Here is an 18,210-nt window from a genome sequence, read left to right on the forward strand (position 1 = left end):
AGGAAGTAGAGATGGAGAGCAGTGGATATGGCTATAAAAAGACAACTTGAGGGATCCTTGTAGTCTGGAAATGGGCGTCTTGACTCTATCAATATCAATTTCCTGGATGTGAATATTGTACACAATATAGTTTCCTAAGATGTTTAAATTTGGGGGACTGGATAGAGTGCACATGGGGTCTGTCTCTGTTATTTCCTATAACTACATGTGGATCTATAATTAATTCTCTTATAATGAAAAATCTGAATAAAAATTGGTGACGAAGCAAATTTTATTCAGCTTTTAGTTTGCTTGTTTCCCTTCACCTGTATTCTTACATTATTTACCAGATGTAGATCCAATATTTATCCACTTTCTCTGTTTTTACATATTCTGTCTCTTTTTCTGAACATCTGAAGTTTAGTATGACAGATTTATTTATTCTTAGATTCTAAATTGGTCAGTTTCTGTACAGTTTCTGTTAATGATGGGGGTGAAGGCATAGATTATTTATATGAGTTTTCTCCAACCCTCACTTAACTATATAAAAGGCTATTTTTGTCTGTGTATGTATAGTAAATGTGATTTTGAGATGCTGGAAGAAGCCATGTGTCTTTAATAAAATATCCATTACATACATTTATATATCATAAAAATAATGTGTATAGCTCTCAGTTTATAAAGTACTTTGAGTCTCAGATTTTGTGCTTTTCCTGGCATTGACTTCCTTATATACATGGGAAGTTGCTTAGAAGCTATGTGCCTAGTTTTTTTTTGTGTGTGTAAAATCTTATACTGTACCTTCTGTTTAAGCCAGTACTTTCCATTATGAGAACTGTTAGCAATCTCTCACTGCCTTCATCTGTAACATGTTGGTATTATTTTAATTTACATTTTTAAATGCCACATTTTCCTATTAGCTCCTTAGAAATTGTTTCAGAGGCTCTATTCCTCTTGGCAAAATGAAACAGATTAAGTTATTTGTCTGGAAAATTTTAAACTTCCAAACTGTGAATTACCTTAGCAATTTAGAAGATTGACAAGTGTAAGTTAGGTCAGAAAAGACTTAAAAATTGGCAAGTGTGAAATTGGGTATATGAATAATAACTTTAGAAAACTACCAACTTTTGGAATAGTTCTTTGGAGAAAATGTAGAAAAACCCCATTTTGTTCATGGTAATAAAAGCAATGACTCTCCTTTCTCATCATATGCAGACCCTCAGTTAAGAATTTTTGGTGTCCTATTTTTTGGCAAATAATTTGGTTTATTTCTGTTCTCACATACCCTTAGTTGTAACTGGTATGTTAGGGACCACTGAAGAAAACAATGGGATTTGGGGGTGGTTGGGAGATGTAATTTTAATCTTAATGATTCTTTTTAAATAGTAAAATAACTTGCATCATATTTGTTTTATATTAAAAATGTTCTTGTCTACAAATTGATTAGATCATATTCTTTGAATAATTAGCCCATTAAGGTACACAATTATATGCAGATAATTCAGGTTAGGGTTTCCCTAACAAAAAGGATACTTATCTTAAAAGTGAAATACAAATTTTTTCTAATGAATTAACCTTCATCATTGAGGAAGTCTGCATTTGTTGTTGTTGTTGTTCTAGCCAGGTGGGTAGGTTGTAATTTTAAGCAGTTTGGTTTGCTAAGTATGATTAAGAACCATTCCCTTTGAGGTTTACCCTTTCGCTTCTAAGGTACAACTGTTTATCATCTTGGGTCAAAGGTTATAAAAAGTAGTCATCAATTAAAGCTTTATTGGTTGTAATTGGTAATGCTATGAAAGGATCCAGCCAAACTGGATCTGATAATAAAAGACTCTTTGTTAAAATATTTAATAAATTAACACTCTGTCTTGGAAAGGGGAAGCTAATTACAAAGGCCAAGATTGTTAATCGTAATGTTTACTTTCTTCAAAAGCACAGACTCAACTACTCCATAATCATCAAACATCAGATTTCTTTCTTTTCTTTTTTTAAAATTCTACAGACTCTGTTGGTTCCCGGAGGGGATGCTCTCCTATGGCTCATTCTTGGGATATAGCAGCGGGAGGAAATGCCAAGACAAACATAGGTTATAAGGGAACCTTAAAAATAAACAGGGCTCTGTTAGAACATCAGACTGCCTCTGCTCTCTTCAAATAAGGGTCACAAGTTTATGTAGATTAATTCTGTAGGCTAATTGAGTGATAACAAGAATTAAGGCCTTTGGAAGTAATGATATTTTTAATGATAAATTATCTATCAAAGCAAGTATCCTTTCTCCATATACAGTTTTTTTGTGAGGTGTTTTGACAATGTTGTGGCTCTTGAAGTTTAGACGTTTTTCTTTTTAACTTTTGTGGGTATATACTAGGTGTATATATTTATGGGGTACAGGAGATGTTTTGATATAGGTGTGCCATGTGAAATAAGCACATTATGAATAATGGGGTATCCATTCTTTCAAGCATTTATTCATCGAGTTGCAAACAATCCAGTTACACTTTTTAAGTAATTTTAAAACATACAGTTAAGTTTTTTAAAAATTTTTATTTTCAGGTCTGGGGTACACATGCAGGTTTATTACATAGGTAAACTTGTGGTTTAGACATTTTTCAAAGCCCTAATACATATAAATGGAGCTGTGACACATACCATCATGACTCTGGAATGACCTTGCCATGGGAACACTGTGAATTGGCTATTACATCTGGGAATTCAGTGTTTCTAGATTTAAGCAATAGGGGGCATCTTGGGTTTGTTCTTTTCACATATTTTTGTAGTCTGATCTTTAGGGCAGTTCTAATGAAAGAAAATCCTGCTTTGAGCGTGCTGTGCAAATTAGCCATATGGTGAAGTGTAATATCCCGCTGAACATCATTATGGGGCTCTATGAAAAGTACTCCCCTTTTCACATGGAAGCAAATTAAAATGGTCCTTTCAGTTTTTTTTTTTTTTTAAAAACTCTGTATAAACCTGTCTTCACTTGGATGCCGTGACAGTTAAAAGGGAGTTCCAGCTGCAGTCAGGGTGGTGAAATTACAGGCTTTCCCCAAGACCTAGTGGAAATATTGCTTCCTGTAGGCAGAGGCGGAAGAACAATGGTGTGTGCTTCTCTTCTTCCTTTCCCTTCCCTTGTTCTTTGTGTGGTTGTCCTTAGTTGCTTCTCAATCCAAGAGTTAATTTTCTGTTATTGTGACAGATGTGAAGAACTCAGCCCATTCTCCAATAGACCCCATACCAGTATCTACCAGGAAAGACCCAGTAGATAAAGAGCTGTTTAGCCAGATAATGGCATAGTAAATCTTAATGAAGAGAATATAAGGTCTGTCCCTTTCTGCCTGCTGTGTAGACATATTGCCCATATGAAGTAGTATTTCTCAGTATAAGTTTTTTTTCCCTGCAAAAATAAGGATGTAAGATGCCATTAATGTTAGAGGCATGGAGCTCAATAATGGTTTGAAATGTTCTGAATGTTCTGAATGTCTGTGTATATGATGAACATTGTCACATTTCATGAAGAAAAGGAAATCCCTTGGCAAGGTGTTTCATCTTGCCGTCTCTTTCTCTCCCAAGAATGGGTTCATGTGATTCTGACTTACTTGATTACTGGTGTACATTTGTAACCTACAGCAGCTAAAATTCAGCTTTGAGTTTTATTAGTAGTAAATTTTACTACTTTAATATGCAAAAACAAAAAGCCTTATTCATTTGCCCATACTGAGTGGCAATATTGTTTTTGTTTCCTATGTTTTTATCCAGACGAGTGTCTGGACACATGGAGAAGAATTCAAGGTTGTCACTTGTTTTTTATTTTTATTTTTAAACATTTATTCAGAGCCCATGTTAGTTCCAGCATTTGTATGGTGACAGTTTGTAGCATGTGTTTGAAGAAAAGGAGCTGGAACACTGTTGTGGAGTAAAAGTGGATCATGCTAAATTATGTTGCTGGAGAAAAGATTTTTGTATGCAAAGTTCAATGAAAAGAGTATATACAATATGACCCTATTTATATGTGTGTATATGTTCATTATATGTGAAATATCTATCTATTTAGAATAGGGCAAAATCTGTAAGGATATTAGATCTTAGTGAATGGGCTAAATGCAAACCGCAAACAAAGCCTGAAAGAAAGTATGATCTAGAAAGAGGTCGTCTTGCTTAAAATAGAGTTGGGAAAACAAAACAATAGAAAACAAAATGAGATCTGAGAAAATGTATCGAATAGGGAGTACATCAAAAAGTAAGCATTAGGAGATCATGAATGGCTTTCATTTTTTCTCCTTGCCCAATTTGTGTTATCTAATTTTTCTACAAGTCACATATTTTACTTTTGTAATTAATAATAACTTAAAAAGAGATAAACAATGTAGAAAACACAGCTATAAACAGAAGGTTAAAAAAAGGAAACTGTTTCCAACGTTGCCTGAGAAGTATGTTATTTTTGATAAAACCCAGTGCTAGGATTAATTATTAGACTTTGGGAATAGCAATGGCTTTTGGAGAATTTGACCATTTGCGCCCTTCCCCAGGTAGTACATAGGGTGTGATATAATATTAAATATTTAAATGAAATATGAATTTAGTAAATCAAGTACCCAGTGAATTGAAGAAGAGCTTAACAGGGCTTGGAGAATATTTTTTTCCTCTTGTTTGGCAATTAAGTAAATACAGGATATGTGCTGTGATTATTTAGCCCTTCTTATATTGTTTCTTTTTAACTAAATGATAAAAAAAAATTGTTGTGGAGATTTCTTTATAATATTACAGTCTTTAGGTTAAATTTCAGATGGTATATATGTATTCAATATAAAAAAACATTAAACTGGCTGGATGCAGTGGCTTACGCCTGTAATCCCAGCACTTTGGGAGGCCGAGGCAGGTGGATCACAAGGTCACGAGATTGAGACCATCCTGGCTAACATGGTGAAACCCCGTCTCTACTGAAAATACAAAAAGTTAGCCGGGTGTGGTGGCATGCACCTGTAGTCCCAGCTACTTGGGAGGATGAGGCAGGAGAATCGCTTGAACCCGGGAGGCGGAGATTGCAGTGAGCCGAGATCCCACCACTGCACTCCAGCCTGGGTGACAGAGCGAGACTCCATCTAAAAAAAAAAAAAAAAAAAAAAAAAAAAGTTAAACAAAGCCTTGTTTGTCTTCTATGTCTGTCTTTCTTAACTCTTACCAACATACTTTAGATGCATAAAAATCTGAAAAGTTACACCATTCATAGGTAAGGCTGATGATTAACATTTTCTCTGAATTTAAGTAAAATTTTCTCTGTTGGGCCAATTGAATGGATTGAGAAATCTAGCTGTTAGGTGATGTGATTTGCTGTTATAAACAGAGAAAATTGTAAGTCAGAAGACATTTTATACCTTTCCCACTCTATGCCTTCTAGCTTGAAAATAGGATCCTGAATGTATAAGTACATTAGCCAGCGTCTTAGTCCATTTGTGCTGCTATAACAAAATTCCACAGACTGGGTAATTTATAAACAATAGAGACTTATTTCTTAGGGTTCTGGAGGCTGAGACGCCCAAGATCAAGGCAATAACAGGTTCTTTTGTCTGGTGAAGGCTGCTGTTTACTTCCAGATGACAACTTACTACCTTATCCTCCAGAGGGAGGGAATGGAGGGGAGGAACTCTTCTGCCCACATGGCAGAAGAGATGGGCGGGTGCAAACCCACTCCCTCAAACTCTTTTATAGGGGCCCAATTCCATTCATGAGGGCCCTACCCTCATCACTTAATCACCTCTTAAAGGCCGCATCTCTTATTACTATGTTGGTGGTTAAGTTTCAACATGTTAATTTTGGGGGACACATTCAGACCATAGCAGTTGGAAACCCTTGTGGTGCGCGGATTTCCCATTTTAAGGCTCTCAGAGTGTGGGATAAGGGGAATTGGGGAATTGGGGATGACTGTACAGTTCATCCTGTGCTGGAGAATATTCAAAATAATAGTGCCATACAAGAGCACATATATGAAGATCCTGTATTACTCTGGTTTTTATTCAGTTTAAGAAATTCAGATTATTAAACACTGGGAACTGCGTGGTAGGAGAATATTTGCTCATATTTTATAAGCCAGTTGCTTGGTGGATGCTAAAATCAATTTGTAGATTGCCTTTGGCATGTCTTTGGACCTGGGCACATCAACCTATGAGTTACCACTTCCATAATGATGTTAGATCTATAGCCAGATAAATGGTGAATGGGCCAAATGCAAACCACAAACCAAACCTGAAAGCTCCTCTCATTCAAAATAGAGTAAATGGGAAAACAAAACACAACAAAACAAAATGATGTCTGAGAAAATATATTGACTAGAAAGGGTTAAAGAACATCATCCTAAAAATCCAGAGGAAACATGACACTAAAAGTGATTTTCTATAGGAATCAAAAGAAAATTCTTAAAAAGAATTGTCTCTATGAAATGAACAAAAAACTTTAAAAGAATAAATGGAGATCGAAAAATTACATGAGGAGATGAATAGGAATACTTACAAGTAAATGATTATTGCAGTAGGAGATGAAGGGCAAATATAAAAGCAAAGGGTTTTAAGAAATTATAGATTAATAATTTATTCACACTTTTAATCATTTATTGAAAATTGCATACCAGTTATGTGTCTGGCATTGTTGTAGGAGCTAGGAATACAACAATAAATAAGATAAACTGAGACTTTTTCTCATGGAGCTTGCATCCTAACAAGAGGAGACAGACAGTAAACAGTATCAGATGGAGATATGTGCTAACCAAAGAATTAAAAGGGTTATGTGTTAGGGAAAACTTTCCATTTTAAATCAAGTAGTAGAAAAGTCTTTTCTAGGTAGTTGATGTTCAAAGTTATATTTGAGTTATCAGAAAGAGCTATACATTTCCTCATGTTTGGACTTTTTTGCTAGGTTCTTTTGTGCTTTAATTCTACAAGCATTTCTTAGAGCCCTTTCTCTAAGGGCCTTGACTACTATCTCTCTGCCAATGATTATGATTCTCTTGAGCTATAGACCCAAATATGCCAGTTCCCGAATACTTGGTACTTGGAAGTCATCAATTAAATATGCCCAGTACAGAAGTCATCATTATTAATCGTCCCAAATGTAGTCAATTCTCATTATTCATGGTAGTTATGTTCTATAAAGTCACTGGAAACACTGAGTGAGCGAATACTGAGCCATTGTTTTTAGGAGAAATACAGGTTTAGTTTCCTGTGAGCTTCTGGTCACATTTTCATCAACCAATGAATGCATAACCTTGATTTATGAGTGTTTCTGTTTAAGGACATGTTATTTAATATATCTTGTTGATTCGTTAACATTGAACTCATAGCCAACAGCACTATACTCATGCCTGAGAGTTTATCTACCATGTGGGTTTTCTCTGTAAGGCACATCACAGTTTTCTTGAGCTTAGGAACACTAGACAGCACATAAGTACTATTGTTGGGGGCCATTTTAAACAGCAAAATCATCAACCAAAAATGCAGAAATGCAAAAAATGTGGCACTGGATAGACTATGAAAATGATATCCGTTTGCAATATGAAAACTAAAATAAGAAGGCAGAGCATTGCCTTGTTTAAACCTTAGCTAGAAACATGTGCATTAGGCAACTCAAATTTTTCGCCCCTCTGCACATGTCTGTTGAATGACTATGAAAGAACTATGAGTATTGCTTTTAGGTTTACAAATAAATTTTAGCATGTAGGCAAATTTGCAAATACAGAATCTGTGAATAATGATCTACTGTTTATTCTGTCTACTTATGTTCCCTCTCTCACAAATGAAAACACCATCAAACAAGTTACCCAGGTTAGAAACTTTCTGTCAACCTTCTTTCCTTCCTATTCTTTATCACCCATATCCAATTAAGTTCCTCCTAAATACACCTCAGAGACTGATCTTTTCAATTTTAATTTTTCCTTTTCTTTATTGTACTCTGCAATACAATTTCCAAAATATCTAAAATTCTTATGGCACTAGAGTACAAATACCTTAACATAATTTATGAAGCTTTCCTGCCTCATCTCTTGTCAGCCCTATACCTCACACCTCAAGTTCCAGCCATGGAGAACTTCTTTCAGATTCTTAGGATATGTGATGCTTTTTTTTCCATTCAGCCTCTTTGTCTCCTCCAGGAACATTTTTTTCCCTTTCTCTCTTTCTGGCTTATTCTTCTGACTCATTTGTCAATTAGAAGCATAAACGTCATTTTTTAAAGAAGCTTTCTTTGACACTTTCCCCACCCACCACACACACACACACACACACACCCTACTTTAATCCATAGGATTTTATAGTTGATTTGAATGTAATTGCTTGTTTGTCAGTCTTCCATAGTAGTCTATAAATTCAGTAAGTACAGGTACTGTTCTCAGTGTGCCAATCACATGGTAACCACTTAGTATATATTAAGTGACTTGGTTTTTGGTGAGATTGTGTGTATTAACACAAAACTTTTGGAGCAGTATAATACTAATGACATAAAGTAGGAAAAAATCCAAGTTTTACTTGCCTGCTTATTGTTTTATATCTATTTACTTATGTCTTCAGCAGCTTTTTAAAAAAATGTTAATGATTGAAAGAGCTTGGAGCTTAAGTGAAACCTCTGTAGTTCATCTAGTGACCTCTCTGTGAATAGACAGGCACTTCACCAATTACTCAACTGGACTGGTCAAACATCTACGTCTCAAATTCCACCTTTAAGTATTGAGTTGACAAAATTGGCAGATGGAATAGAATAACGAAAGGTGAATTTAGCAGCCACTAAGGAAACTCCAGCTCATTTTTGTAAATGAGAAGCCAGACCTGTTAGATAAATTGGTCTTTTCTTTTGTTTTTATTCTATTGAAGGAATACTTGAAAGGCAAAACTATACCCAGTTTAGAATTAAGTAGAAGTTCATGATTTGGTTTTTATATAGAATTTCATCTTATGTATTTTCTATCATGTATAACAAAAAATTAAATTAGTTTAGTATGGTATAATTAGAGAGAATGCTTTCTCTAAATTCTCTAGTAAGTGTGTCTTGGCTCCAAAGCATGTTGAATATGTAATGTCACACTATAATAATAAAGGTCCTTTAGGGCTGGTCACCTTAAAATAAAAAGCCCTAAGTGTGTACAGAACGTAATTAAGATTTAATAATACTACTATGCTGTGAAATGGTGACAAGTTGAGAATAACTTTAACAAACCAACTAGCAGTTTTCTCTTATTTCTCAAACGGAATCATTTGCCGCCTCATTAATGTATGGATGAAAAAAGCCTTGCATAGCTGTTCTAATGTTCGATTTCATTTTATAGGAAGGAAAAATTCGGGTGTACAGTTATAATCACTTTAGAACTTTAAAACTGTTGTTTTTAGGCTACACCAGGGTTCAACATACCATCCATGAACCAAATCCAGCGTGTTGCCTGTTTCTGAATGGCCTGTGAACTAAAAATGGTTTTTACATTTTTAAAATCAAAAGACAAGGAATATTTCATGACAGGTGAAAACTGTGCAAAATTATAATTTGTTTCCATAAACAAGGCTTTATTGGAACACTGCCATACTTGTTTATGTCTTGTTTATGGCTGCTTTTGCACTACAGCAGCAGAATTGAGTAGTTGTCCACCAAGCCCTCATATATTAATATCCTGCCCTTTACAGAAAATGTTTGCCAACCCCTGAGCTACACTAGTGTCTTTACATGACTTAGTACCTTAAGTCAACTTTCCCAATTTTTTAGGACCAGTTTGGGAATGTAACAAATAAATCATCTTGAATAAAGTTCTTCAATTTTTCAGGAAGGCAGAGGAAAACTAAACTAGGTATTGCATGGCATTTATACTTTTTTTTAGGTGGGCAGGGCTTTTACTTTAATCATGGATTTTGTCTTATTTATTTTTAAAATAAGCACTTGCATGAGATACTGTTCTAAAAGCTTTATAACTCCTCTAAATCCTCATTACAACCGTATGATGTTGGCATCTCTACAAATGAGAAAACCGTGGCACACCTATTAGTGAAAGTTAAATAGTGGAACTTAAAATAGTGGTAGGAAGTTATACAGCTATTTATAGCAGTTGTACAGCTAGTAAGGGGCAGAGTCACTATTCAAATGTAATAGTCTCTGGTTTCAAAGTCAGTTTTCTTTACCACTGGTATTCTCTCTTTCCATTTTTACTCTTATTTATTTAGAAAAGCTTTGGATTAAGAGTAGAATTCAGGGCTGGGCGTGGTGGCTCACGCCTGTAATCCCAGCACTTTGGGAGGCTGGGGTGGGCAGATCACAAGGTCAACAGATCGAGACCATCCTGCCCAATATGAGGAAATCCTGTTTCTCCTAAAAATACAAAAATTAGCTGGGCGTGGTGGCGCACACCTGTAGTCCCAGCTACTCAGGAGGCTGAGGCAGGAGAATCTCTTGAACCCAGGAGGCAGAGGTTGCAGTGAGCCAAGATTGTGCCACTGCATTCCAGCCTGGTGACAGAGTGAGATTCTGTCTCAAAAAAAAAAAAAAAAAAAAAAAGAAGAAGAATTCAGTAATAAGTGGGGTGTGATAATCTAAACATGCTGAGTTTGTATTAGTTTCCTAGAGCTGCTGTCACAAGGCCCCATAAACTGAGTGGTTTAAAACAACAGAAATGTGTTCTATCCCAGTTTTGGAGGCTAGAATTCCAAAATCAAGGCATCGGAAGGACCATTTTCTCTCTGAGACTGGGTAGAATCTTTTGTTGTGTTTTTCTAGCGCCTGCTGGTGATCAACAATCTCTGATGTTCCCTGGCTTGCAGCTGCATCACTCTATTCTCTGCCTCTGTCATCGCATGGTGTTCTCCCCATGTGTCTCTGTATCTATTCTTTTCGGCTTTTCAGGACACCAGACATACTCTATTAAAGTCCCACCCTCCACTGATAGGATCACATCTTAATTTAACTAATGACATCTACAATGGCCCTATTTCCAAATACAGTTACATTCTGAAGTTCCATGAAGGACATGAATTTGGGGAGACCCAGTACACAACTCATAAGTCAGATATTATTCTGTAGAGCACTTCTCATTTTAAGCCCAGAAACCCTAAATTAAAAGTGGGAACTGTGCACCAAGAATCTTCATGCTTTTGTTTTTTGTTTTTCGGGTTTAATCCTGTGCTAGATTATACCCTAAGGGGGAATACTAATTTATTGTTCTCAATTCCTGCTTTTTTTCCTGCTTCCCATTGCCTCTTTGTTCAGGATTCATTTGAAAGCTGGTTTTTATTCTGGACATTTTTCTTCTGGAATGTTCTGTAGCTTTTTTAAAGAAAATTTTTCTTACCTGTTATCATAACTTATGGAAAGGTTGGTTTCCCTTCATTCTTATGAATTTGAGACAGTAGATTCAGAAACCAGCTTTGGTGTGCTGGTGATTAAGTTCTGGTAGTTTCCTTATAAGGATATTTTGTATACACCCTTACAGGTTTGTAAGTCAGGTTCAATAAATGGTAATAGTTATTTTTATTTTCTATTGTTATCATCAATGTTAAAATAGCAGATTTTGAGAAATGTGATACTACCTCAAATTCCAGACCTGGGACCTTGTCTTTTCCCTTGAAATATAAGAGTAATTGGTCCAATTGTGTCAACCCATTTTCTTTTCTTTATTTTACAGGGTGCCCGGGAAACATTTGAGAATTACTACCGAAAACAGAGGCGAAAACAGGCTCGTTTGGTACTTCAACCTCCATCTAACATGGTAGGATTACCATTTTCACTTTTCTCACATTTTTACTTTTCCTCCTTGATGTCTTTTGATGCTTGTGTGTGTGTGTGTGTGTGTGTATACACTGTCATTCTGAGACCACTTTTGGTGGATGTGACTTGCAGTAAGAAAACATTATTCATTGATTGCTGTGTATCAGGCACTGTTCTAAGTACTGGATGTGTGCTGCTGTATTTCCTCTTCATTGGTAGATAATATTATTATTTTTACCTTATCAGATGTCATCTAGGGAGCTGAGCCTTAAGAGATTAAGTGACTGATTTTAACTTAGTCTTAATGTTACAAAACACAAACAGTAACTTCTTCTTCTTTGCTTTGTTGCAGCATGAAACTTTAGATGGCTACAGGAAGTATTTTAATCAAATTGTAGGGTAGGTATATATATATATATTTATTTATTTATTTATTTATTTATTTATTTATTGAAATTTATACTCTTTCCATACATAGATTTGTGAGTGTTGGAAAAATAAATGAGGTTTTCCTTAGTAAATTCTTTTCATTTTCTTTTTTTAATCCTTAAGACAAGATTTGTTTTTGATTTTCTAATGATTTAAAAGGAATATCCTGCTGGTTTCAACATTATGTTGCTGGAGGGCATTTTTGTGGATAAAGTGAGAAAAACATTGAATTGTAATCTTATTACACTTGATTTTTTGTTTCTTTGTTTTTGGTAGATAGAACCAAATAATCAGCAAAAGTTGGCAAACTTTTCCCAAAACGGCCAGATAGTAAAATATTTTAGGCTTAGTAGGCCATATGATCTCTGTCACAACTGATTAGCTCTGTTGTTACAGTGCAAAAGTAGCTGTAGACGATACATAAATGATAAGCATGGCTATGTACCAATAAAACAATCTTTATAAAACAGGCATTGGGCTAGGTTTATCCCATAGGCTATATAGTTTGCCACCCTCTTCCAGAATATATATAGTGGTATGGAATTGCATTTCCCAAATAAACATCCCAATACAGGCATCTTGTTCTAATTGCAAAATAATGACTTTGCAGTTAAAAGAAAAGGAAATAACTTGGATTCTTCATCAGGTTTATTTTTTTCAGATTTAAATTGTTTCAATGTAATTAGTTATTAAAATATATCATAAAAATTCCCTAATAAAGACTTTTTTCATTAATATGAACATTTAGACAAGACAATGAAAGCTACATTTTAAATGCATAATAACAAAAAGCCACAACAAGATTGTTCAAACATAACTTCGCATTTTTGAAACCTTTATACAATGCCTTTTCAGCACTTTGGTGACAGAGTCCACATGAAGGGAATTATTTTGATATTTTGTGCATTGGATTCTTAAAAGATATATATAAAGAATACATAATATATATGATGTATATTATTAGCTTTTGTGATCTCTTTAAAATTTGTTTTTTTGAAATGTATTGATAGCTGGGTATTTTCTTAATAAAACAAAATTTGCCTCCATTACCTCTACACATTTTCCTCCCTTTTAAACTACTGGATATCATTGTTAACATTTAATAGAAATTTAATAGAAATGTAACTCTAATCTCTCTAGGAGTGGTTATGAAGATATCATGATCACAGACATAATTTTTAATCCAAGTAGCCTGATTTCATTTATGATACTGAATAACTTTCTTCAAGAAAGAAATGACCACTAACTTTGCCTTTGATGGTATCTCTTAATGCTTGTCAAACCCCAGAGAGAGTAATAAAATTGTAATTTCTGACAGCTGTGCTTTCTTTTTTCCTCAATCTTAGCTTTTTTGTGGTTGAAGATCACATTTTACATACAACCCAGGGCTTAGTAAATAGAGCCTACATTGATGAACTGTGGGAAATGGCACTTTCAAAAACGATCGCAGCACTCCGTACCCACTCGGTATGTAAGAAGCCCAAGGGAACTTGTTATTTAGAGCTGATTATCTATATACTATTCAGTGTTTTACCGCTTTAAAATCAACATATGTGTGTCTTTGGAATCACTCACTTGGAATTATATATGTCCTTCAAAGACATAGAAGTAGCTCCTTCAGATTATCACATTTTCTACCACTGAACTCACTTTTATAGAAGCCCTTTGCAATAAGAAAATAGCAGATAACGTCTATTGATTATTCTCTCTATGTGTCAGATGTTGTTCTGTTTACTTCATATATACTCTCTTATTTCATCCTCACTAAACCCTAGAAAGGTAGGTATTATTATTATTATTATTATATTTACCTTATAGTCTGGGAAATTGAACCTCAGCGAGGTTAGGTAACCAGCCTAGTGCCATACAGTAAGAAGTAGAAGTCGGATTGAAACCCAGATGGTCTGACTCTAGAGCCCACGTTCTTAGCCACTACACCATTTTGCCTGCTATAGTGCCTATTAATATTATAAACACTGATTTGGAGTTCACAGTTCTACTCTTACCTTTTGAAAAAAAATGTTTATAACATATTAAGTGGCCCAATTTTATGTTCCCATGATGTATTGATACATTTTAATGCGGCATATATTTTTGGTGATAATCCACTTTATTTCAGGTGGAGAATGCTGGCTATGAATTCCCTTCCCTCCCTCCCTCCCTCCCTCCCTCCCTCCCTCCCTTCCTTCCTTCCTTCCTTCCTTCCTTCCTTCCTTCCTTCCTTCCTTCAATTCTTAAAGATTGATTATGCTTTGGCAGTGGGAATGTGACAATGAACAAGATAGATAGTCTTTGCTCTCAGAGTTATATTTTGATTGGAAGAGATATCCAATAAACATTGTAACAAGAATGTCAGACAGTGATCATGCAATGCAGACAGTGAAAATAAAATGACAGATTAGGAAACAGGGTGTTTGCTTTTTGAAGTGGCATTCTGAGATTAGAATATCAATGAGTCACCATTTATGCAAAGAAGACCAATTAAATGATCATTTTAGTCCTAAAGAACGGTAGTGCAAGGGCTCTTATCTCAACATGTTTGAGGAATAATAGTGAGTAGTAAATGACGGAAGATAATTTAACATTAAAACAATTTTTTTAAGTGACTGTAGTATCCATCTACTTGTGCTAGCGAGACAGAGTGTTGGTGCCACAAATGCTGACTGTATTTCATAACACTATTTATTAGTAGCACCCAGCAAACAAAATAAGAACAACCCAAACATCAAATTGAATCTCAAAAACACTGTGTCTATGTGACTACATTCTTTATCAAATGTTTCTATATTTTCTAGCATTATATATGGCTATTTAAAATGACTCTTTACTTTTTCTGATTAAATTATTAGTGTAAATTGAAACATTTTGAAAGATTCGATATTTCATGTATTAATATGTGCAGCATTCTCAGTGCTGATTTCGAAACATAAGATCTTGCATAAACTACTTCACTTAGTAAATTTAGCAATATATTAAAAGATTTAATATGCCTAGTATAAAGGAGAGTTCATTTCAGGAATAGTTCAATATTAAAAGATCTGCTAATATGATTGTTAATGATAATATGATAATACTGAAAAAAGTATTTTTAAGATTCAACTATACTAATCAACCTAGTCCTTCAGCCCAAAATATGGACAAACAGCCAAGAGTCATAAAATATTTGAAGAAAACCAATTATATCACATGGAAGACCACAATAAACAAGTAGAATAGCCATTCTTTAGCAAATACAAATTACGGGCTAGAAGAAAAATTTACAAAGTAATATTTATGATTTTAGGGATGTAGAAGACTAGGTTATTAGTACCAATCCCTCAGCTGGAAACAACTGGAAATGCTGCATTTTATATATAACATATAAGATATTCATTTAAGTCTTAAAGTACTTAGTAAGGATAGTAAGGAATTGCTCAGCTAAATCAAAGGGAAATGAGTAGATAGATAGGTTAAATACTCAAGCTGCCTTTTTCCTGAAGTCACTTCTTAGCCCAGAGTTCATAACTCAAACTTGGATTTGCACAGCCTCTTGGGCCTATTCAAGATGGAGAGTCTAATGCGCTGCCCTTCCCCCATTAAGCTGGAAAGGGCTATTCCTTTCAGGATAAGGGTGAACCAGAAGTAGAAGAAAAAACAGTCAAAATTCTTCCGTCAAAGAAATCTCCTATCTAGGCAGTTTTATCTTCAATTTTGTTCTTACATAAATACTCGGAGAATAGACATGAGGAAATGCCAATTCATCTTAATTTTTTTGCGTTATTTTTTTTCTTTTCTCAACCCTGCTTCTTCTGTACCAACTCCTTTTATAATGCGTATATGATCTTGATAATGAAACCAGATGAGAGTAGTATAAGACCTTGTAAATGCATAAATATAGATCAGACTTATTTATAAATATAAATCAGGAATCTTAAAATATTAAAAAACAGAATCCAGCCATTTACAACAAACAATATATTTGGTTGAGTTTCTAGTAGCAAATGCTAGCTTAGATCAATGTTACAAAGTCTGTTAATATAATGCACATAATTGTAGATTAAAAAACAAAAAATATATAGTCATTTCAGTAGATACAGAAAAGTAATTAATAAAACACACAATAAACTTATGGTAAAATTTCTTAGTAAATTAGAAACTGGGAGAATTTCCTTAAACTAATAAAAGCAGTCCTCCAAAATGTATTAAAGATAGTCAAGACTCCTGTCGAGAAATTCTAAAATGTCATTCAGAAATTAAAATGGGTTAAAGAAGACCTAAGTAGAATTGAGAGCTATACCATGTTCATTGATTGGAAGAGTTATTATTATAAAGATATCAGCACTTTCAAAATTGACCTATAGATTTAATTTAGTGTCAATCAAATTTCAGTAGTTTTATTATAGGGAAGATGGCTGTCTTACAACCTAATTATAATATTTCAAACTAGTACAAAAGCCAAGAGCAAGTGAGAGATTCTTTAAGACTGAGAATAATGTATTTGTATACCAAGACAATTGAAAAATCATATTAAGATCCTCTGATATTGTCATTGGATAGATAATGGACCTTCAAACAGTGTCACATGTATATGGATCCTTGGGATATGTATTAGGTGGCATAGAAGGTCTGTGGATAGAAGTCAGACTTAAATGAATAGCAGTGGGACAGCTGACTGTCATGATGAAGGAAAATATACACCAAAGATTGAATTTCAGGTGGATAAAATACGAAAATGTGAAAGCCAAAACCATTCATCTTTTAGAAGATAATATGATAAATTATCTTTATGATTCAGGATATGGAAGGAGTTCTTAACTGAAAACTAAAAGCACTATCCATAAAGGAAAAGATTCAGACACAAAACATCAAACTACATTAAAATTATAAGAATAAAACCTCACAAAATCTAGTAGAAAAATATGCCACATAGTGAAAAATGGTATTTGTATATACCAACACAAACTAATATAGAATATATGAAGAATTCCTACCAAATCATTACAATAAAGATAGACATCTCAAATGAGAAAAAATGAGCAAAGGACAAACATTTTATGAAAGAAGGAATCCACCTGGCTGGGAAAACATGCAAATTAGAACCAAATGAGGTAACATTATTCAAGAATTAACAGTACTAATGTTGATAAAGATTTGGAGCAATAGAAACTCCGATACACTACTAAGGGAGTAAGTTTAAATTGATAAGACACTTTGCAAAAGTGTAATATCTTATAAACTTAAAGATCCCCATGTATCAACTTTTCTCTAACTATATTCTCTTCAGTAATTTGCCATAATACACCATAATAAAAATGTAAGAATATCTTTCCAGCATTGTTGGATTTTAAAATGAGAAATGACTTAAATGTCCATCAATAGTAAAATAGATAATCTGGGTTAAACTCAAACATTGGATACTATAGAGCCTGAAAATAACCAAAGTATAGCTATATACAATAGCATTCATGAATTTCACAAATATAATGTTAAATGAAGGAAGCGAGAAAGAAAATTATACATATGGCTTATTTCCACTCATAATGTTGAGAGAGAAAATATTGATTAAGTCTCAGTATTTAGGTGGATACAAATTAAGGACAATATAGGAGAATGAAAAGGCTAGCTACAGATTGAGAGAAATCTTTGCAGATCACATATCTGATGAAGGACTGGTGTTCAAAATGTACAATGAACTCTTAAACAAGAAAACAAGGCCAGGCATGGTGGCTCATGCCTGTAACGCCAGCACTTTGGGAGGCCAAAGCAGGAAGATCACTTGATCCCAGGAGTTTGAAACTAGTCTGGGCAACGTAGTGAGATACCGTCCACAAAAAAATTAAAAAATTAACCAGACATGGTGGCATGTGCCTGTGGTCCCAGCTACTCAGGAGCGTGAAGTGGAAGGATCTCTTGATCCCAGGAACCTGAGGCTGTAGTGAGCCATGGTCATTCCACTGCACTCCAAACTGGGAGACAGAGTGAGACCCTGTCTCAAAAAAAAACAAAAAAAAAAACAAAAAAAACATACTCATCATCCTGTGTCATCAAGGAAATCCGGAACACTAACAACACCAAATGCCTGAGAGAATGTGCAGCATCAGG

The 18,210-nt window shown here is 34.5% G+C and overlaps 1 protein-coding gene across 5 annotated transcripts in view; it reads left to right on the forward strand.

The window, feature by feature from the left end:
* Positions 1-18,210, forward strand: part of EXOC6B (exocyst complex component 6B) — a 678,199-nt gene that overhangs the window by 304,126 nt on the left and 355,863 nt on the right. For all 5 annotated transcript variants that reach the window (XM_005575615.4, XM_065526965.2, XM_065526962.2 and 2 more), the window contains 3 exons: positions 11,618-11,701; positions 12,053-12,099; positions 13,476-13,596. In XM_005575615.4, coding sequence (XP_005575672.1) covers positions 11,618-11,701; positions 12,053-12,099; positions 13,476-13,596 — 252 coding nt within the window. The remainder of the gene's footprint in view (positions 1-11,617; positions 11,702-12,052; positions 12,100-13,475; positions 13,597-18,210) is intronic.

Source organism: Macaca fascicularis, chromosome 13 (genome assembly GCF_037993035.2).
Source record: "Macaca fascicularis isolate 582-1 chromosome 13, T2T-MFA8v1.1".
Classification (NCBI taxonomy): domain Eukaryota; kingdom Metazoa; phylum Chordata; class Mammalia; order Primates; family Cercopithecidae; genus Macaca; species Macaca fascicularis.